We start from the raw sequence: 21,481 nt of genomic DNA, 5'->3' as shown, positions 1-21,481 counted from the left end.
AGGACTTTAGGGAAGCGGTATGGTGAGGAAGATTGGCGTCACGTACAAAAAAATATCCTGGTTGCTCAGAAATTGAACGTGACGAACGTGAGGATGAATTACGTGCGGTGAAGACCGCGGAGTTCGAGCCTCGCCCCAATGATTCTGGCCCAGTGCGAGTGAGATCTTTTCCTTTTGGCTGATCCATACGTGGTGTCAGGTTGGGTCGAGAAGGGGTTCGGGGACTGTGTGAAAGAATCTTGAAGTGTACTCGTGAAAATACCTGTGCTTTGCTCTCCGGAGCAGGGCGTTATTGAAAGAAGCGCTAACTGGGGTGGCGTTAGGTTCTGACACCCGCCGTTTGGTGCAACACAAACCTGGTGGAGAGCGTTGTGAAGCAGAGAAGACTGTCTATCCTGCTGAGTTTTGATGCAGTCTTGACTTGATAAAGTCAAGTTAGGATGTGTCAGTTATTCCGTGAGCGCTTTTGTCCCAAAACCATTATGGGGTTTTAGGTGCCAAGTTTATGGTCATGTTGCAGCAGTGTGTAGGAAGGAGATGTGTGCAGGAGGGCATGAGACAAAGGAATATGTAATATTGGTTAGGGGTAAATCAATTCCCCATACTTTTACTAAAAGTGAACATACGACAATATTTTTCTGAGARTATTTCCCAGATCCTGTGTAGACAGTCATGTAATCTTTTAACCTTATCTCTATCGAATGATCKATTTTTGCATTTTTGTTTAACCTTTTTAACTAGGCAAGTCAGTTAAGAACAAATTATTATTTACAATGAAGGCCTACCAAAATGCAAAAGGCCTCCTGTGGGGATGGGGCTGGGATTATAAAAAATTATAATAAATATAAATATAGGACAAAACACACATCATGACAAGAGAGACAACACAACACTACATGAAGAGAGACCTAAGACAACAACATAGCAAGACAGCAACATATGGCAACACAGCATGGTAGCAACACAACATGGTAGTAGCACAAAACATGGTACAAACATGAATTGGGCACAGACAACAGCACAAAGGACAAGAAGGTAGAGACAACAATACATCACACAAAGCAGCCACAACTCTTAGTAAGAGTGTCCATGATTGAGTCTTTGAATGAAGAGATTGAGATAAAACTGTCCAGTTTGAGTGTTTTTTGCAGCTCGTTCCAGTCGCTAGCTGCAGCGAACTGAAAATACGAGCGACCCATGGATGTGTGTGCTTTTAACAGAATATAACTGGAAGAACGGGTGTTGTATGTGGAGGATGAGGGCTGCAGTAGATATCTCAGATCGGGGGGTGAGGCCTAAGAGGGTTTTATAAATAAGCATCAACCAGTGGGTCTTGCAACAGGTATACAGAGATGACCAGTTTACAGAGGAGTATAGAGTGCAGTGATGTGTCCTATAAGGAGCATTGGTGGCAAATCTGATGGCCGATTGGTAAAGCCGCTCGAGAGCACCCTTACCTGCCGATCTATAAATTATGTCTCCGTAATCTAGCATGGGTAGGATGGTCATCTGAATTAGGGTTAGTTTGGCAGCTGGGGTGAAAGAGGAGCGATTACGATAGAGGAAACCAAGTCTAGATTTAACTTTAACCTGCAGCTTTGATATGTGCTGAGAGAAGGACCGTGTACCGTCTAGCCATAGTCCCAAGTACTTGTATGAGGTGACTACCTCAAGCTCTAAACCCTCAGAGGTAGTAATCATACCTGTGGGGAGAGTGGCATTCTTCTTACCAAACCACATGACCTTTGTTTTGGAGGTGTTCAGAACAAGGTTAAGGGTAGAGAAAGCTTGTTGGACACTAAGAAAGCTTTGTTGTAGAGCATTTAACACAAAATCTGGGGAGGGGCCAGCTGAGTATAAATGGATGAGCATATAAATGGATGAGAGAGCTTCCTACTGCCTGAGCTATGTTGTTGATATAAATTGAGAAGTGCATGGGGCCTAGGATTGAGCCTTGGGGTACTCCCTTGGTGACAGGCAGTGGCTGAGACAGCAGATGTTCTGACTTTATACACTCCATAAAGCGACCAACTCAGGATACTTTTTTCACCCATCTTACGTATGTCTATGTTTGGGTGTGCAAGTTTGTATTATAATATTATTATTATTATTATATCCATTATTACTTAGTCAAATCTCCAGTAATCGATTATACACACATACAATATCTATTTTTTTCATATCTTCACAGAATCCATATATAACGTTATAAATCTTAGTTGCTCACGTCAACACCACTCAATGTGCATTCCCCAATGACTCTCCGTTGCTACAAAGCCCGTTGCAACCATACTCCCCCCGGAACTGCCCGGCTATTCATTGGAATAATGCGCCACATGTACCTTGTGATATTACTATGATGGGCAGTGATGGACGGAACCCCTAAATAACTGTTTTATATCCACATTTATTATCAAAATTTCAATCAACTTATGCAAATTTCAAACTTATTTTTCCTAAATTCTAATTCTCTCATATCACATTCACACTGTACTGTTCCCAAAACACACTCATCAATTAGTTGTTTTCTACAATATTTTTGTTATAACCTGCAGGAATATTGTCTAATTTCTATCTCGAGGTTAGTTCCTGGGATACCGTAACTCATACATTTACATCTTTCTATAATTAGCCATGGTATTACCTCTTTAAATACTTATGTTACACACTACTGATTTCACTAGTCATGGACTGTTCCCCTTCGGGACCACACACCCAAGGCTTTTAATCAGTCACTAGGTTCACTAGTCATAGAGTTCTCATGGAACTTCCACACCATAGTCTTTCACCTAGTCCTAATTTCGCTAGTCACAAATCTCTAAAAGAAAATGTATATCCTAGGCTTTTAGTTAGTTCCCACTAGTTTTACTGGTCATAACATTCCTTATTCAAAAGACATCACATCCCAGGCATTTAACTAGTACCTACCAGTCTCACCAGTCATAGTTGTTCCTTTTACAGAACCCCACCACCTAGTCTTTTGATCTGGTAGAGACCCCATGGGACTTACTTAATCATTGTTTCCAAGAAATTTCAGTCTCACCGTTTATTTATCTATGTTCGAGATCCCGTATTTACCCACCAACGCTTTCCTCTTGGATCTTAGGCAGGTCCCAGCTGAGTGTGGGCTTCCCTGAGTCTCCTAATTTAGGTGACTCCTGTGCACAGTTTAACCCAGGACCTCAGGAGCAGTCAGTAGGTAAAGGTTGGAATCCCATCCTCGTCGCCAAGAATGTTGTGGAAATTCTAATCAAGTGAGAGTGAGAGAGACTTGTTCTTCAAACAATCAATCTTTATTTGATATCGATTCATTATTGCAATAGTGGAGCTGGTCAACGAACCACCCGTAGGTGATTCGTTGAGAGCCCATTGATTCTGAGTTGGGGCTTGCCTTATATAGCCCGACCTTGTAACATTTCCTTAATCCACCACAACTGTTTCAATGTGTCGAACCAACAGATATCTACTGGATGAGGTGGCCAAATATTCMGAGTCCTTTGTGTTCTCCTGCGTGTACTAAGAATTGTTTGTTCTTAGAATAGAGGATAAGGAGAGACTTCGTTCATGCAAGTTTCAGAGTACAGAGGGTGGGAATAAGAACATGAGATGTGCACAGCCGTGGTGAATTAAGTACAGAGTTATGTGAAAACAGCAACTTTCACAACCAGAGTAACAGGATTGTACACACCTATCATTTATATAAACCTTAAAGTAATACTAATACAAATTTTCCCCTTAGCTATGGTTGTCAATCACAGAAAATAGATGTGGTGGTAGCTGCAAAGAAATACTTCCATTTACGAGATTTTACTTTAGAAGAGTTCCAAGGTGTGTTGAACAATAGACAGTGTCCTGTCCTCCTAGGCTGCCGGCCTGGTGTAAGATCAAATCAAATTTTATTTGTCACATGCTTCGTAAACAACAGGTGTGGACTAACAGTGAAATGCTTACTTACGGACCCTTCCTAACAATGCAGAGAGAAAGAAAATAGAGAAATAATAGAAAAGTAAAACAAGTAATAAAAGATACACAATGAGTAACTATATAATGGGTACCAGTACCGAGTCGATGTGCAGGGGTACGAGGTAATTGAGGTAAATATGTACATGTTCAGGATCCTGTTGGTTCCAGACATGGTGCATCGGTACCGCTTGCCTTGTGGCAGAGAGAACACTCTATGACTTGGGTGGCTGAAGTCTTTGACCATTTTTAGGGCCTTCCTCTACCACCTTTGGATTGTCTGCAAACTTAATGATGGTGTTGGAATCATGAGCGACCACACAGTCTTGGTTGAATAAGGAGTACAGGAGGGGACTAAGCACGCACTGGGACAATGCTGGGGGCAAAGGCCKAAAAAAACTGTACATACAATGCCTTCATCAAATAACACTGTTTCACGACGCATCAGTGACATGGCAGGAGATGTTTTGAAAGAATTACTGCTTCGCATACAAGCCAGTGAATTCTATGCGTTACAGCTGAAAGAGTCAACAGACGTGGCTGGCACAGCTCCTGGTATATGTCCGTTACGTTTATGGGGTGTCAATTAAGGAAGACATCCTCTTCTGAAACCACTGGAAACCAGGACAACAGTAGAGGATATTTTTTAAGTACTGGACAGCTTTGTGACATCAAATGGACTTTGGTGGTCAAGATGTGTTGGTATCTGTACTGATGGCGCGAACGCCATGACAGGGAGACATAGTGGAGTGGTAACGCGTGTGCAAGCAGTTGCTCCCGACGCCACTTGGGTACACTGCAGCATCCACCGAGAGGCTCTTGCTGCCAAGAGAATGCCTGACAGCTTGAAAGACGTTTTGGACACTAAAGTGAAAATGGTTAACTTTGTTAAAGCAAGGCCCCTGAACTCTCGTGTATTTTCTGCACTATGCAATGATATGGGCAGCAACCATGTAAAGCTTTTACAACATACCGAAGTGCGCTGGTTATCAAGGGGCAAAGTATTGACACGTTTTTTAAAATTGAGAGACGAGTTTAAAGTTTTCTTTACTGTCCATAATTTTTCCTTGTCTAACTGCTTGCATGATGACACGTTTCTCACACGACTGGCCTATCTGGGTGATATTTTTTCTCGCCTGAATGATCTGAATCTAGGATTACAGGGACTCTCCGCAACTATATTCAATGTGCGGGACAAAATTGAGGCTATGATTAAGAAGTTGGAGCTCTTCTCTGTCTGTATTAACAAGGACAACACACAGGTCTTTCCGTCATTGTATGATTTTTTGTGTGCAAATTAACTCAAGCTTACGGACAATGTCAAATGTGATATGGCGAAGCACCTGAGTGAGTTGGATGACACAAACAACTGGATTCATTATCCCTTTCATGCCCTACCTCGAGTCCACTTACCGATATCTGAACAAGAGAGCCTCATCGAAATTGCAACAAGCAATTGTGTGAAAATTTAATTTAATCAGAAGCCACTGCCAGATTTCTGGATTGAGCTGCGCTCAGAGTATCCTGCCTTGGCAAATTGCACTGTTAGGACACTGATGCCCTTTGCAACCACTACCTATGTGAGAGTGGATTCTCGCCCGGGCCTCACTAGCATGAAAGCTAAATACAGGCACAGACTGTGTGTGGAAAATGATTTAAGACTGAGACTCTCTCCAATACAACCCAACATTGCAGAGTTATGTGCATCCTTTCAAGCACACCCTTCTCATTAACCTGTGGTGAATTATTCACAATTTTCAATGAACAAATAACGTTTTATATGTAAGATGGTTAAACAAAGAGCAAAATGATTGATTATTATTATATTATTATTTGTGCTCTGGTCCTGGAAGAGCTCTTTGTCACTTGTCCTGGAAGAGCTCTTTGTCTTTGTCACAAAACAACATTTAAGAGTGCGCTAGTGCTAGAGGGGGTACGCTGCTGTAGGTTGAATGTTTGAAGGGGTACGGTACTATAAGACCTTATTACTGATGAATGTGTTTTTTTMGGGGGGGGCTGTGTCTTTTTTATGTTTGTATTTTGATGTCTGGTAGTTTCTGTAATTCAGGGCTGCTCATCTGTAAAAGAGACCTTGGTCTCAGTATTCAATACCTTTATTTCACTAGGCAAGTCAGTTAAGAACAAATTCTTATTTACAGTGACGACCTACACCAGCCAAACCCTGACAACGCTGGGCCAATTGTGCGCCACCCAATCACAGGGTGTCTGTATTGATCCCTCAAGCACTGAGATGCAGTGTCTTAGACCGCGGCGCCACTCGGGAGCCCCAAGTATGACACCCTAATGAAATAAAGGTTCAATAAAAAGATAGGGCCAAGTAGTGGAATAGTAGGGAGGTTTTAATGGGTGAAGGGTAAGTTCGTAGTGCAATTTTTCTTCCCTTTATCCTCCCCTGTAATGAATTCACACTCCAGAACAGTAAGACACAGCCCACACGGTAGGTGGCGTCATGCACCTCTAACGAATGTTTGCGGACCGCCATAATACCATAGAATAAGAAGATTGACGTGCTGACGTAAATGGTATAACGAAATTCAACATGGCCGATAACAAGTGAAAGAAAACCACATCTGGACAAATGTAGCCAATATATCAGTAATATACTTCACTTTGAGAGTCGTTTGAAAAAATATATTATTATATATAGCTAATGTGGTTGATTTGTGTTTTGCAATAGTTTAGCTACTCGTGACACAATTGTTTGGTCATTAGTAGTTGACATTTTTCGAATAGCTAGCAACTACAACGCTGACGGGGCTAACGGTAGCTAGCCTCCAACAACAAGTCTGCGTTTTTTTTCGGCGCGAGGACGTGCTAGCTCGCTGGGAGGCGGACAAGTGTCGCTCCGATTGATTTATGGATTTCCACGTTTTTTATTAGATGACTTCGTATGCTAGCGCCTTTGCCTCGAAGTTTTTTGCTTAGTTCGGGGTTCGGGTGGAGTCTGTCACAGATAGCATTTTTTTGTCAAGTAGCTAGCCGGCTTTAGTTTGTGTTGACACAAAACGACCAGAGAGCACACCACTAGTTGCAGAAAGGACTAAAGGAACTGAGCCCTTCTACGTGAAAAAAAGCTAACATGGATCCGAAGCGTGGATACAACAGAAGACATCAAAACAGCAGCGATTCGAGCAGTAACAGCCCGGGGTCGCCAGCCAGTCCTGCACCGGGAGTCAGCAAAGCAGCAGCGGCCAATACATTTGCTAATGATGGAAGCTTTATGGAGATGTTCAAGAAAAAAATGGAGGAAGAAAAAAGGAAAAAAGAAATGGACCAAGGATGTGGTGATAAAAGTACTGCTGACGAAGGACAGTCGACACAGGAAAAGAAGACTCCGAGTGTGACCAGCTTTGTAAGGGGTTTGGCAGTTGTTAGCTAGAGATTGTAGCCAATGGCAATGTCTCAATTAACAAATTACAAACATTTGTTTTTTTATCCACCACACACAGCTCACGTTAGTGAATATTTACATCACCATAAAGGGATACATTCACACGTGGAGATGCACTMCCACCAACAAGTAACCTGAGATCAACATCAGGTCTAGACATTGGAAAGCATTCATTAGCTACTCAAGACTTCAGGAATGTTTCCCGTGATAACATAGGCTTGTTCTGTGTTCTCTCGTCTTGTGTAGTCTCCATCATTGGCAGTCCACCCGCAAGGGCTCGTATAACGGTTTCAGTCTTCTATCCCCTAACCCAGGTGGGGAAGCGCAGAGGTGGCTCTAAATTGGCCCTCAAGACTGGCATGGTTGCGAAGAAACAGAAAGTGGATCCTGAGGTTCAAGAAATATTTTTTCCTGATCGTTTTGTCATGACATTGTCTTCATGAAATGCCACTTGTGTCCTCTAAGCCATTGTCTAATTATTTATTCTGTTTTCCAGATGGAGGGCAAGGGGGATGCCTGGACAAAATACATGGCAGAGGTGAAAAAGTATAAAGCCCACCAGTGTGGTGATGATGACAAAACCAGGCCCCTGGTCAAATAGACTCTGGAGGACCTTTAGAAAGAAAAACCAACAGGGATTGGGACAGCCATCAAACCTTCTGTATACTGCCAGACTCTTTACAGCTGTAGAAGTGATCACCTATTTAATGTTTAATCTTGTTTTTCCTGTTTTCTTTTTGGGTTTAAATGAATGTCAGCTTGTGGGGCAATAGCATTTTGATGTGGAGTTAAAAAGGCTTTTGGGATTGTATTGGAGTACATTACTGGTTCTGCTTGATTATTTAAGGGTTATGCTGTCAGGATTGTCATGAGTAAGTTTCTGAGTTTGTTTGAGATATGGCATTTGATGTCTGCTAAATTATAAGCACCGCCCATTGACCTGTATGTTGTGCCTTGGGTGTTGGCTTTGTCTGGACCCAGAACCCTAAAGAACCTCTGTGCTGTTTCAACCTCAGTCTGGTGGCGGCACAGAAAGTTGTGCAGATTCATTTGACCTTTTGGGCTGCTTTGGATAAGCAACTGTCAGGTAGTGTCTCCGGTTTGTTACCCATCAAATAAACTTTTGATTAATCAGACTCCAGGTAGCATGGTAAAGTGTTTCTTTGCAATGCTGACCATTTGTGGATTTTAAGAGCCAATATTGATATACTTTAACTTTTCACTATGTGGATGTTATTGGCTTGTTTTCCATTTTTATAAAAGTTATGGAGTGTAGTACTTCATGAAAGTGAGTGAAGGCACAAGACATGAGGGAACAGAAGTACCTGTGCTGATGACCATAGAAAGTCACCAATATACCATTTTGTTATAATCCTGCATAGTTCATGGCTTGTTTTATTGAATTTGGTGGAGTTATGTACAGCAAAAAAAAATACAGCTCCGGTCCCTAAACAAATTCAACATTTAGTAACATTTCTTACAGGTCTAGATAATTATATTGAAAAAGCACCACCAAATAGACACACTAACCCAGGTATCAGAGAGGGAGGGTTACACAAACAAATTTGCACACTGACGCTAAATAGTGCATTCACACACACAAACCAACCTCTCATTCATTCTCCCTCCCTGACCACAGTGATAAAGGTCTGTTCTGTAAACATGACAAAAACAAACTTGTCATTAAGCCTTACAATATTAAAACAATTATCAAATTGCTGTTTAAAAAATAAGTAACAGCCGGAAGATTATCGAGAGGGTCCAATTCCCCATTTCAGGCCCATCCTGTGTTTGGGCAGCTTCTGTTAGTCATTCAAAGTTGTCCTAGTTCCTGATTTGTCCTGATAGCTGTCATATCATAGTGGTTGTCCTCAGTGTTCCAAACAGGCGTGGTCAAAGAGACTTCCTCTTCACATCCCCTCCTTGGGTTTGATTGACATCTGGACAGGAAGAGTAGAGTTCTTGAAATATTGATAGGAAACAAAAACAAATATTTAAACAACACAAATGACAACCACCGACATGACGAAAGCGACAGGCATGCACAGAGACTACAGAGGGTCAGACAGGGAAGATGTCTTTTTTTCTTCTTGGGGACATTTGAAGTGACCGCGGGCTGAAAGGAGAGAGCGGTGTCACAGGGATGGCAGATTTTACCTGAGAAAGCGAGCTGTAAGTGAGGAGGCAGAGCAACCTGAGACCCTGACTGGAGACTCTTTAACAGATCTGAGGAGAGACAGTAGGACATGGGAGGGAGGAGGAGACACACAGGAGAGTGTAGGTCAAGGGCATGGTGAGATAGGAAAGGCAGTGTAGACGAAACAAGAATGGGAAGCAAGACAGAAGAAACGGGTTGAAAGGAAAAGAGATGAGCCAGGTCAAATAGTAAATGGATGTAAAAGCACAGGAGATTAATGGAAGAACAACATTTTAAAGAAAAGGCAGAAGGGGAGAAATGAGGGATGAACCAAAGAAACAATATGGGAGAATGTCAGACAATGGAGAAAAACATTGCAGGCTTCCAGACACAGCATGGGGATTTAACACAATGGTAAAACATAAAATACACAAAAATAAACTATAGACATACCCAGACATCAACATACACACAGACTAAAGCAACCCCATCTCGATCAGCTGTTCTACATTCAACTTCTGCTACGTTACAGCCTTATTCTAAAATTGATTAAATCACCCCCCCTTTTAACGATAATGCAAATACAGGTTTTTAGAAATGTTTGCKAAAAAAACTGAAACGCCACTCAGTATTTTGTTGAAGCACCTTTACCAGCGATTACAGCTTAGTCTTCTTGGGTATGACGCTACAGTCGGAGGTCCTGAGCGCTCTGGAGTAGGTTTTTATCAAGGATCTCTCTGTACTTTGCTCTGTTCATCTTTCCATCGATCCTGACTAGTCTCCCAGTCCCTGCCGCTGAAAAACATCAGAACAGGACAATGCTGCCACGACCATGATTCCCCATAGGGATGGTATTGGCCAGGTGATGAGTGGTGCTTGGTTTTCTCCAGATGTGACGCTTGACATTCAGGCCAAAGAGTTCTTTAGGTGCCTTTTGGCATACTCCAAGTGGGCTGTCGTGCCTTTTACTGAGGAGTGGCTTCCGTCTGGGCACTCTACCATAAAGACCTGATTGGTGGAGTGCTGCAGAGATGGTTGTCCTTCTGGAAGGTTCTCCCATATCCACAAAGCAACTCTGGAGCTCTGTCAGTGACAATCGGGTTCTTGGTCACCTCCCCGACCAAGGCCCATCTCCCCCGATTGCTCAGTTTGGCCGGGCGGCCAGCTCTAGGAAGGGTCTTGGTGGTTCCAAACTTCTTACGTTTAAGAATGGAGGTCACTGTGTTCTTGGGGACCTTCAAAATGCTGCAGACATTTTTTGGTAGCCTTCCCCAGATCTGTGCCTCAAAATAATCTACGGACAATTCCTTCGACCTCATGGCTTGTTTTTGGCTCTGACATGCACTGTCAACTGTGGGACCTTATATAGACAGGTTGGTGCCTTTCCAAATCATGTCCAATCAATTGAATTTACCACAGGTGGGCTCCAATCAAGTTGTACAAACATCTCAAGGATAATTAAAGGGAAACAGGATGCACCTGAGATCAATTGAGTCTGAATACTTAAGTTCATTTTTATTTTTAATACATTTGCAAACATTTCTAAAAACCTGTTTTCATTATGGGGTATTGTGTGTAGATTAAGGCTGTAATGTAACAAAATGTGGAAAAGTGAGGGGGTCTGAATACTTCCCGAAAGCACTGTACATTTTTCAGTTTTTTCTTGTTTCTGTGGACTGGCTGTGTCACTCACTCTGGGTCAGGGAGAATGCTGAGCTGTTGCTGGCTGAGGAGCCGCTGGCCCCGGTGCTGGAGCCAGCTGTGCCCCCTAATGGGGGCAGGTTTAAGAGTGAAGGAAACTGGAAGGGCAGGGAGATGGGAACCAGCCCCCCCAACATCCCAAAGCCCAGTGGGAGAGATGGAGCAGAGCCAAGAAGACTGCTGCTGGCTGAGGACACCTGGAGAACAAAAGCATATAATTAAGCAATAAGGCCCGGGGGGGGGTGTGGTATATGGCCAATATATTACAGCTACGGGCTGTTCTTACGCACGACGCAACGCGGAGTGCCTGGATACCGTGGTATATTGGCGATACAGCATAACCCCCTGGAGGTGACTTATAGCTATTATTAACTGGTTACCAACGTAATTAGAGCAGTAAAAATAAATGTTTTGTCATTCTCGTGGTATAAGGTCTGATACACCACGGCTTTCAGCATTCAGGGCTCGAACCACCCAATTTTTAATTAGAAATATAGACCAAGACCAACAGACAACATATACAAACACATAAATACACAGACAACACAAACCACACAGTAGACAATAAACTAATTTTGAACATTTGCTGCACCATGACTGTGTCCCACCCAGCTACCATCTCTTACTTCTCACTTACCTGTGGCAACTGAGAAGAGACAGACTGTGTGGAGACCGATTTAATAGGCTTAGCCCCCTGAATGGTTCCACCTGCCAGCCTTTGTCGCTGATTGGCTGAGGCTGTGGTAGGGGAGGGACTGGATCCCGAATGCTTGCTGATGGATGAGGTGTTGGTAAGGCTGGTGTTGGCGCTGCTGCTGATGATCTGAGAGGGGGTCTTCTGCCCTCCTGGAGGGGTGTAGCTGCCCTGGACCAGTTTGGCTGGCCCTCCCGGAGCACCTGAGAAAGGTGGACGGAACCCTGCTGGGCTTTTGGAGGAGTACTGGTGCATACTGGAAGCTGCCTGAGGCCTGGGATTGGMGGAGGGTGAGGAGAAGGTGGTGMGCGTTAAGGGGWTGGGGAGGCGAGGGGTGAGTTTGATGATGGGTGAGGTGCTGCTGTGGGAGGACTTGGTGAGAGTGGCCTGCATGGGGGTGATGAAGTTGGACTGCTGCTGAGCTTGGGCTCCTGAGAGAGAGTGGGAGAAGGAGGGAGAAGGGGAGGYGAGYGGGGTGTCACCGRTGTTGGCTTTAGTATTATTGCTGCCAAAGCCCTTCTGATTGGGGGGCGGCCGRGGCTTAGGCTGGGAGTGAGAGCCGGGAGCGTTMGCTTTACTCAGTSCCGTCCCAGCAAGCCTCTGASTGCTCWGCACTGATTGTCTGTGAGCCTGAGCCAGGGCACCTCCACCCTTCATCGACCCCAACCCCTCGCTCCTCGCTGAGGACGGAGAAGGGGAGACGGTGGGAGGCCGAGAGAGAGAGGAGGGGGAGGAGGTAGAGACGTAAAGAGGTGTGTTGGAGCTGGGTGTGTTGATGGTGCTCTTCTTGTGCTTCTGGAGGAGAGGTGAGGCGTGGAGGGAGGACAGGGAAGTCTTGGGCCTATCAGGGGAGGGGGGACTGTCCCCTTGGACCAGGCCCTTGGCTGCGTTGCTGAGGAGGGCCAGGGCCTGGGAGATGGAGTCCAGGGCGGGGGCGGTCAGCTCTTCATCCAGGGAGTCCAGCAGACAGATGGTCTCAGCGGGGGACTGGGAGGGCCGGCAGGCCACTGGGGCAGCAGGGGAGGGGGTCGCACCAACTGAGGGGGTGGATCTCTGGACCCAACTACCCTCCTGGATCACCAAACAACATAGGAGATAGAAAGAGCAAACAATTAGTGTGATCTAAAACTATTCAAACAACAATGGTATCGAAATGACAAGCATGCAAACAGTGCATCAGACTGCAAAACACTAACCTTGGGTTTAGACTTGGGAGTAGGAACCATCTTTTTCTTGGCTCTGGATAACAGTGAAATCAAAAGGAAAAATTGTGCATAATTAAGAACACCAGTGTTCTTAAAAATCACTATATTTAAGTAAAGTATATCAAAGTAATGACTCACGGATTGCCAGTAAGGTGACAATGAACCATGAGGCTCTCTTTGAATAGCATCCTGAGGAGGAGAGGAACGTGGAGAGATTTTTTTATTTTTTATTTTATTTATTCAACTAGGCAAGTCAGTCAAATTCTTATTTACAATGACGGCCTACCAGGGAACAGTGGGTTAACTGCCTTGTTCAGGGGCAGAACGACAGATTTTTACCTTGTCAGCTCATGGATTTGATCCAGCAACCTTTTGGTTACTGGCCCAAAGCTCTAACCACTGCCGCCCCATGTGGTGTGGTGTGGTGAAATGCAAACTAGGTTAAATGGTCAAATTGTATACTTTTATGCAAACGCACACACTGACCTGCCCTGCATCCAGCCCTTGGGCCACAGTGGTTTCACCTCAGTCTCCATGAAGGCCTTGAGATAGTCCTCTGGAGACTGGGAGCTCTGGCCCTCCAGCTCATAGCAGCCCAGCTTCACCCTCACCAGGTTACAGAGCAACATCCTACAGACAAACACACATTCCACCAACTATGCATTACAATTTCAGCTCCACTGTTGGAGAATGATTAGTTCTTTTTGGACAACTCTTCTTACTGACTCGAGAGTCATGATTCGCTTTTCTGAGTGACTCGTTCATTTTAGTCGTTCATTTGACTTACTGGCTGCATTTAATTCTACAGCAGGATTAACACGCACTCCCTCTGTCACTCCGGAGATGTGCTCCGACCAACAACTGTTCGTCATATGAGCGCAGGTAAAATAGATCATGCTGCAGGCAGCATAGAAAAGAAAAAAGACATAAATTATTGCATGGTGCAAGAATGAATGCTATGATGGACACAGCTTTGTAGAACCAAAAGATACGTGGCTTCTGCTCAACAAACTCAAATCGTCGTGAACTGCGAACGATATTGTGCTTATCCCCCTCACGCCAATCAAGCAATGCATTCCGCCAAGAGTCGTTCACAATGCGTTTGCATTTACAAAATAGCCTCCAATACTCTACTCAGCAAATTGGATGCAGTCTATCACAGTGCCATAAGTTGCCACCAAAGCCCCATATACTACCCACCACTGCAACCTGTATGCTCTCGTTGGCTGGCCCTCGTTACATATTTGTCGCCAAACCCACTGGCTCCAGGTTATCTATAAGTCTTTGCTAGGTAAAGCCCCGTCTTATCTCAGCTCACTGGTCACCATAGCAGCACGCGCTCCAGCAGGTATATTTCGCTGGTCACCCCCTAAGCCAATTCCTACTTTGGCCACCTATCCTTCCAGTTCTCTGCTGCCAATGACTGGAACGAACTGCAAAAAAAATCACTGAAGCTGGAGACTCATATCTCCCTCACTAGCTTTAAGCACCAGCTGTCAGAGCAGCTCACAGATCACTGCACCTGTACATAGCCCATCTGTAATTAGCCCATCCAACTACCTCATCCCCCATACTGTTATTTATTTTATCTATTTTGCTCCTTTGCACCCCAGTATCTCTACTTGCACACTCATCTTCTGCACATCTATCACTCCAGTGTTTAATTGCTGTATTGTAATTATTTCGCCACTATGGCCTATTTATTGCCTTACCTCCCTTATCCTACCTCATTTGCACACACTGTATATAGACTTTTTCTATTGTATTATTGACTGCATGTTTGTTTATTCAATGTATAACTCTGTGTTGTTGTTTGTGTCGCATTGCTTTGATTTATCTTTGCCAGGTCGCAGTTGTAAATGAGAACTTGTTCTCAACTGGCCTACCCGGTTAAATAAAAGGTGATTTTTATTTTTTTTTTAAATCTAGCCCGGGTGCGGTCACAACTAGACTTTGTTTAAAATGTACCAAGAAATAAATCGTATTTGTATACCTAGCAATCAACAAATATACATTGTTTAAAGCACCATTATACAAGTCTGTCACAAACGACATCTCCAATAAGCCCATTATGGTGAACGACCTATGAACGAGAGGCTTGTAGAATTATGACTATTTCTAGTTTTAGTTATCGTTCGCCGGGGTCCTGCATGCTTTGGGCGTTATTGACTCAAATGAACAAAATGAGTCSAAAGATTCATTCATTTGACTGAACGAGCCGAAAAGATCAGAGTCAGTAAAAGGAGTCGAACGTCCCATCACTACACTAAACCAAAACACCTATAACATAATTGTATGACGTTAAATTCACAAATGAGAGCTCACCTGAGCTTCTCATCCCAGACAAACTTCTTGCGAGGTCCCATCACTCTCTTCCCAGGCTTCTCCTCATCGTCCTCTTCTGACCCGTTCTTTTCCCCCTCTTCTGACTGCTGCCTGTAAATACACAACCCAGCGAGAATATTGACGAGGAGTGGAAAAATAGACAACAAGGGAAAAAAGAGGAGGTATGAGAGGAAATAAGAGGTGAACAGAATGCAGGAGAAGGAGCCAGAGAAGGCCTTACTTGGCCACTTTGGCGATGCAGTCCATGTTGTATCTGGCGATCTGCTCTGGCATCACGCTGCACACAGCTAACTTCAGCTTCAGTAGCGGAGCACGCAGACGGTCATCCTGACAAAAGATGGAAAAGGTTACAATCACGCACACCAGATGACACTCACGCCACACACTCCGTTAACAAACAATCTACAATTAGATAGAAGAACAGGCATATTATGTGCACACACAAACATACACATAAAATGTCAAACATTTTAGTGCATACACACATACCTGGATATTGAGGCTGAGTTTCTTTAGGCGTTTGAGCAGAGCCTCCTTGTTGCAGGGCACAAAGGCCTCGAGATGGGAGTAGACTGAAGAGCGCACTGCTGCCGGCTGCTCCTGGACCTGCAACTCAATACTGACCAACACACAGAGGAAGAGGGTTAGACATTGAGATAAACACTGACTAACACATACAGAGAGATGGTCAGGGGAGGAAAGAGGGTTTGTACTGTTGTAAAGAGCTCAGAGCAGAGACTCACTCCAGTAGGATGTTGTTCATGTCCAGCGTGAAGAACTTTTTCCTGCCCTCTTGATCAAACTGATGAGAAGCCTGTTTGTTGGAGAATAATTCAACTTCAGGGATTCTCTAAAACAAAATATAGTATGCTCAAATGGACACTGAAATGTAATGCAAATCAATCAATCGCCTGCCCTTTCACTCCTCTAAGCCTCACCTTGTCGTCTAAGCCTTTTTATTTTTWATTTTTTTTACTTCCTTCATTACAGTACCTCTCGCTCGCTCGCGGCCTCCTCTCCTCCCTGCCTCCACTCCTCTTCCTGATATTCCCCTCTTGCCCCTTCCCTTTACCCTCACCGTTCTGTCAGAGAGAGTTGGCACTTCTTTTCCCCTCATCATCTCCCTCAAAGAACATCACTGCTCTCTTGTTCCCACAGCAAACTCTACTTCTCACTCCTACTTGTGCCCCTGAGAGAATGCATGTGTTACTCCGGTCTCTTTATGGAAGGAAATATCAGAATGGTGACAATCACTTTTCGTTTTTAAAGAAAAAAAAATCTATGCATTCCATGTAATGTGCTTGAACGTTTTCAACGAGCAGCGAGGGCCTTTAGACCCTACAAATCAAATAAAGAAACTGACTGAAGACCTAAAATATCTCTAAATATGAAATATATCTGCAACTGGATTTGATTGAAGATGTCAGTCACTTACCACTCTGAGGTCCTCAATGCGCTTACTGAGAGGGGCAGACAGTCCATTAGGCAGAGGAGGAGGGGGCAGGAGACCTCCTTGTGCCCCCTGGACCCTACCCTGGACCCTACCCGGAGCACCGTTCTCCCCCTGCGCAGGGCTGGAGGGCTGAGGAGAGTCCAGCAYCCCAAAGTCRAGGTCGCCCATCATGTCCTGCAGCATGTCGTTGTTATTGGCTGAGCCCAYCAGTGACATCATGGCAGGGTCGTTGGCCAGYTCGGCCATGCTGATGTCGCTGGGTTTAGGGTGTGCGTTGAGCAGGGCACTGTTGGCATTGTMCTGGCCACGGGGCAGYCCSGGGTTCTTCTTGCGGTTCTCCTCCTTCTCCCGCGTGAAGCGGCGGAGCATGGCYGCCAGATTCAGAGAGTCCTTCATCAACTTCTTCCMRTTCTTCTTCTCTGGCCGGTGGACATTCAGGCCAGARGCTCTGAAAGATAACATAGGACCGTTGKGTTGCTACATGGAGCTTGTTACAAGCCATAGACATATAGCATAACTARGAAGCACACMYCTCAAGTCAAAGTCAGGCAATAAGTTCATACATCATATGAGCTTATACATCAGTTAACTTCKGAAGTGGCACAACAGATGTAGAACATTGCTCACCCRTGCTTTGGCATCCTGATCTTCCTGGGCTTTTTCTCATCCATGTTACTGCCATCTTGCTTTTTCATTCGCTTCTTTATCACACGCTCCTCACCATCTTTCAACTTCTACAGACAGGAGGAACAAAAACTGAGCTTGTCACATGATATAGAAATAGAGTTTAACACTGAATAACATTTGTTCATATATTGAAATGGTGTGTGTGTGTAACCCACCTTGAAGTCCTCTCCCTCTGACTCGGAAGCTGCTCTGAACTGCAGGGTGCCAGTGTTGATGTAGAACCCTCCCAGCTTAGTGTTGAGGGAGGCTGGCACCAGCTCATCATACTGAGGGGAAGAAAGTAGCTAAGGGATAATCAACAAGGGGCTATGTATTCTCTGGAAAATAATAAACAACATGGAAGGTGTGTTCGACTACACGCTAGTGGAGATGAACTAACCTTCCATGGAGTTGCATTATTTTCTGAGTTGATTTTCCCTTTTATACCATGGCTATAATTGAACAAATTTACAATTAGAAATTTGTTCAGCATCCACTGAAGTAGCTAGCAAGTTTACTTGATATAGTAGCTACAGTAGTTGCCTTGGTAACCAAACAAACAGCTTGCTATTATAAAAATCAAATTCAACAATGCCAATYCTGTTCTCAACTCAACTTTTGCTTTCAAATGCAGCTCAAACATAGAACATGTAAGAATGAACTGTAGCTATTGAATTCTACCGTGCTGATATGCCGTGCATTATAGGGAAATAATGCACGCTCTAGAATGCGCTTCAAGCCAATCAGGAAATACTATTCAACAATGCCATGGCATAACGGGTTACAAACAGCAGAGAAACTAATAAGTAAGTATGGGAGAGAGGAACGCAATGTGTTAATGAAAAAGGATCTATGATACAGAGGCTAGGGGTAAAGTGCAAATATGTTAAAGCATATGTTGATGCTTGTTTACATGAGTCTTAAGTCTGTTCACAAAGGAAGGATTCTGCAGTATATGAGCAGACAGAGGGTACTTACAGCCTCAGAGTTATCAATGAATGGGTCAGTCTCATCGTAGCCAAAACCAATGTCGATGAGATCCTGCACCCTGTCCTTACGCTTCTTTTTCCCTGTATTGGCCTGTGACTAGAGGAAACAAACAACTACAGTTGACTAGGTGAAAATATACAACGCAAATTAAACTAATTCAATCTATGTGTAGACCTATTTGTTTCCCCCACAAAGTAAAGGGACCTACATATTTGCTCTCAAATTTCTTGGCGAGCGCCTCTACTTCTCTTCTCTCCTTCTCGTTGTCTGCAAAGGGGTCGTTGGGGTCCAGGGCTGGCATCAGGTCTTTAGGAGGTCCTGGAGCAGAAGGCTTCTTCACCTTCAAGAGACAATCAGGCATGTCAGGAAATAAGAGTAGGTAAAATGGGTTCAACAGTGGATTCTTAGTAGCTTAAAATGTCATCTTAAAAGTTGTACCTCCAGCAGGATGGGAACTAGATGTGTCATTACCATATTATATGATTTATATAACGGTAACATAAACATTCATATCAAAATTAGATGAATATTATAGCCTACATTAAGTTGGCATGCTTACATCATATCTAAGAATACTGTAGCTACCGTTGGCCAACATCGCTCTTGTTGACAACAGCACCATAGCCTCGAGAGCTTACACTTCAAGCTGCCTACGCGTTCACCGGCCCAGCCTGCTGTTATCACTTGTAGCCTTGACTGATTTCACGTCTTTACCTGAGTAGATTGAACAAGTTCACTGTAGTTGAATTCAGCAGATCCCCGTTCGCTGGGTTCYGGCAAGGAGAGGTTCAAGCGCACTGTTACACGTTTTGTTTCCGCTGAATCCCCGTCACCGGCTTTCACGATACCGAATGGACTAGCACCAGTACCACCTCCTGGCCTGGTTGCTGCACTTCCACCCCCTCCATCTTCCCCCAAACTGATTTCGGCCTCATCTTCCCGGCGGCGTTTCTTTGAATCCGAAGGCGGTGCATTGTTGTTAAAGGAAGAGATTGTGACAAACGGTACTTTTCTCGGTTCGGCCATTTGATGCTGACCGTCACAGAGCCCCTCGGTACGAACACACAAGGGAGGACGAGACTTCACTGAACTAACGTTACTGTAGCTTGCTATCTAAAATTGGGAATGTTCGACAACTAACGTTAGCTAGCTAGATGGTAAACTATGTCAGGTAATAAAATGCCTTAAACCACACAGTTTTATCTTCTGAACTTCCCAGGTTAGCTCCGGGGTCTTTAAATCACGAGGAAGAGTAGTTTTAGTTGTTTCCATTAAATTGTTCGGTAGCTACCGCAAGTAGGCATCTGAAGTAGCCATCTTGACCATTATTATCATTATTCAGTGAGAGTAGTAACTGGGCGTGCGTACGAAATGAAAGCGGAAACAGAACAGTCAGGGAGCAGTCTTTGACCAATCATAGGGCGAGAACGCCCTTCAAGAACCGCCCACTTTGCATACTAGCGCGAATATGGAGAATCGATTGTTCCCTGACTCTGGCACGCGGGATGTTTTGACGAGGTTCCTTTTGAACACTTTTCCCTGGACTGAACGCACTAACAAACAACACAGGACTACCCTTCATTAGAAAATATGCATTGAAACCAACAATTTCTCCTGTTTTATATTTCTGTATGCATGATAAGCACGGGTCTTTATGTGCTCTAAAACGTTATGTCAAGGCCAGAGATAGTAAAAGCACAGATGTGGTATAAGATTTAAATATTTATTCACATAGGCAAATATGTACAGAATAAATGTGCAAAAAAAAACGACACCAATACATTGTACTAACAAAATAACAAACAGGAAAGAGATGAATGTATAATGAACAAACTTGCACTTTTGGTGAATTTTTGCATTTGACTGTCAGTTTGCCCAAATGACCCTTTTCTTCATATAGGCTATGCATTCTTAAGTACGGAATGATAACATCACAGAGAAACCCTGTTGTCCTTGGCCCATTTCTTCAGAATGTATTCCACCTGAGGATTCCCAGTGTGCTTCAGCAAGGGCAGCACTCCCTCAAAGCCTCCCTGTAAAATACACACAATTGAGCACATTATGGTAACATAAACACTCACATTGTTAGACTTCAGCAATGCAAAATACAGCCCATCATGTCAAAAAATGTGTAGGTCACTGAGCTGAGGACAGATTATTTTAACGCTATACAAAGTGGTGACATTCATGATCCTATATCAATCCAATAGATTGCTACGGTAGACATGGTACCTACCTGGGTTCTCTGCTGGCCAAAATTAGCTGAAATATACCCACACAGGCTCCCCTTTGCCCTCACAGTATTCAGGGTTGGGGTCCAATCTCTCCAAGACATCAAATGCCTTTGCTGAGTAGTAGAACTGGCCCATCTGTAGATGAGATGAGAGAAGAGTTACACATGGTGCAAATCAGTGGTGTAAAGTACTTAAGTAAAAACACTACTTAAGTAGTTTTTTGGGGTATTTTTGACTACTTTTACTTTACTACATTCCTAAAGAACATGATGTACTTTTTACTCCATACATTTTCTCTGACACCCAAAAGTACTCGTTACATTTTTAAATCATATACTTATCAATAGAACATCCCTGGTCATGCCTACTGCCTCTGATCTGGCGGACTCAATTGGAGTGTTGGAGTGTCTGTAAATAAATAAAAAATTAGAAAAAGTGTGCATCTGCTTTGCTTAATATTAGGAATTTGAAATTCTTTATACTTCTACTTTTACTACGTAAGTATTTTTTTACCAATTACATTTGATACTTAAGTATATTTCAAACATCAATATTCTATGTGGACACAAATATGTGTCAGGGTATTATGCTGTGCTTACCTTGACAGAGTTGAGGTAGATGAGCACATCCTCAAACTGCCTGAGCAGAAAGAAACAAGAAGCCATGCACTGTCTGCCAGGGAT

The 21,481-nt window shown here is 43.8% G+C and overlaps 2 protein-coding genes across 5 annotated transcripts; one reads left to right on the top strand and one right to left on the bottom strand.

Moving 5' to 3' along the window:
* The first annotated feature begins 6,475 nt into the window (after positions 1–6,475).
* On the top strand, positions 6,476–8,508 carry LOC112069611 (telomerase RNA component interacting RNase). Its single transcript, XM_024136964.2, has 3 exons — positions 6,476–7,333; positions 7,687–7,764; positions 7,869–8,508. Exons 1-3 carry the CDS (start codon positions 7,061–7,063, stop codon positions 7,971–7,973), a joined length of 456 nt encoding a protein of 151 aa, XP_023992732.1. The 5' UTR covers positions 6,476–7,060; the 3' UTR covers positions 7,974–8,508.
* Positions 8,509–8,749: 241 nt separating this feature from the next.
* LOC112067769 (ubinuclein-2) lies at positions 8,750–19,909 on the bottom strand. 4 transcript variants are annotated; one of them, XM_070438616.1, is made up of 17 exons: positions 19,279–19,909; positions 18,773–18,904; positions 18,553–18,660; positions 17,751–17,861; positions 17,536–17,642; positions 16,891–17,356; positions 16,199–16,269; positions 15,945–16,074; positions 15,676–15,782; positions 15,435–15,545; positions 13,596–13,739; positions 13,248–13,298; positions 13,101–13,143; positions 11,848–12,975; positions 11,203–11,407; positions 9,530–9,598; positions 8,750–9,333 (listed from the first exon to the last, which is right to left on the bottom strand). In XM_070438616.1, the coding sequence occupies exons 1-17, from the start codon at positions 19,588–19,590 to the stop codon at positions 9,266–9,268; spliced, it is 3,363 nt and encodes a 1,120-aa protein (XP_070294717.1). In that variant the 5' UTR covers positions 19,591–19,909; the 3' UTR covers positions 8,750–9,265. The 4 variants fall into 4 exon arrangements, with proteins under 4 accessions (XP_070294717.1, XP_070294718.1, XP_070294720.1 ...); XM_070438617.1 differs by having other exon boundaries at positions 8,750–9,312; XM_070438619.1 differs by lacking the exon at positions 9,530–9,598 and having other exon boundaries at positions 8,750–9,312.
* Positions 19,910–21,481: the final 1,572 nt, after the last annotated feature.

The sequence above is a fragment of the Salvelinus sp. IW2-2015 genome, unplaced genomic scaffold (genome assembly GCF_002910315.2).
Source record: "Salvelinus sp. IW2-2015 unplaced genomic scaffold, ASM291031v2 Un_scaffold1058, whole genome shotgun sequence".
Taxonomy (NCBI): domain Eukaryota; kingdom Metazoa; phylum Chordata; class Actinopteri; order Salmoniformes; family Salmonidae; genus Salvelinus; species Salvelinus sp. IW2-2015.
Note: the sequence above shows the minus strand (reverse complement) of the source record. Positions and strands in the feature narration are given on the sequence as shown.

Bases quoted from the DNA above. Each gene is read 5' to 3' on its own strand.
- LOC112069611 (XM_024136964.2), top strand. From the start codon at position 7,061: ATGGATCCGAAGCGTGGATACAACAGAAGACATCAAAACAGCAGCGAT. The intron at 7,334-7,686 runs GTAAGGGGTTTG...CCCCTAACCCAG, and splicing joins CTCCGAGTGTGACCAGCTTT to GTGGGGAAGCGCAGAGGTGG. The intron at 7,765-7,868 runs GTTCAAGAAATA...TCTGTTTTCCAG, and splicing joins AACAGAAAGTGGATCCTGAG to ATGGAGGGCAAGGGGGATGC.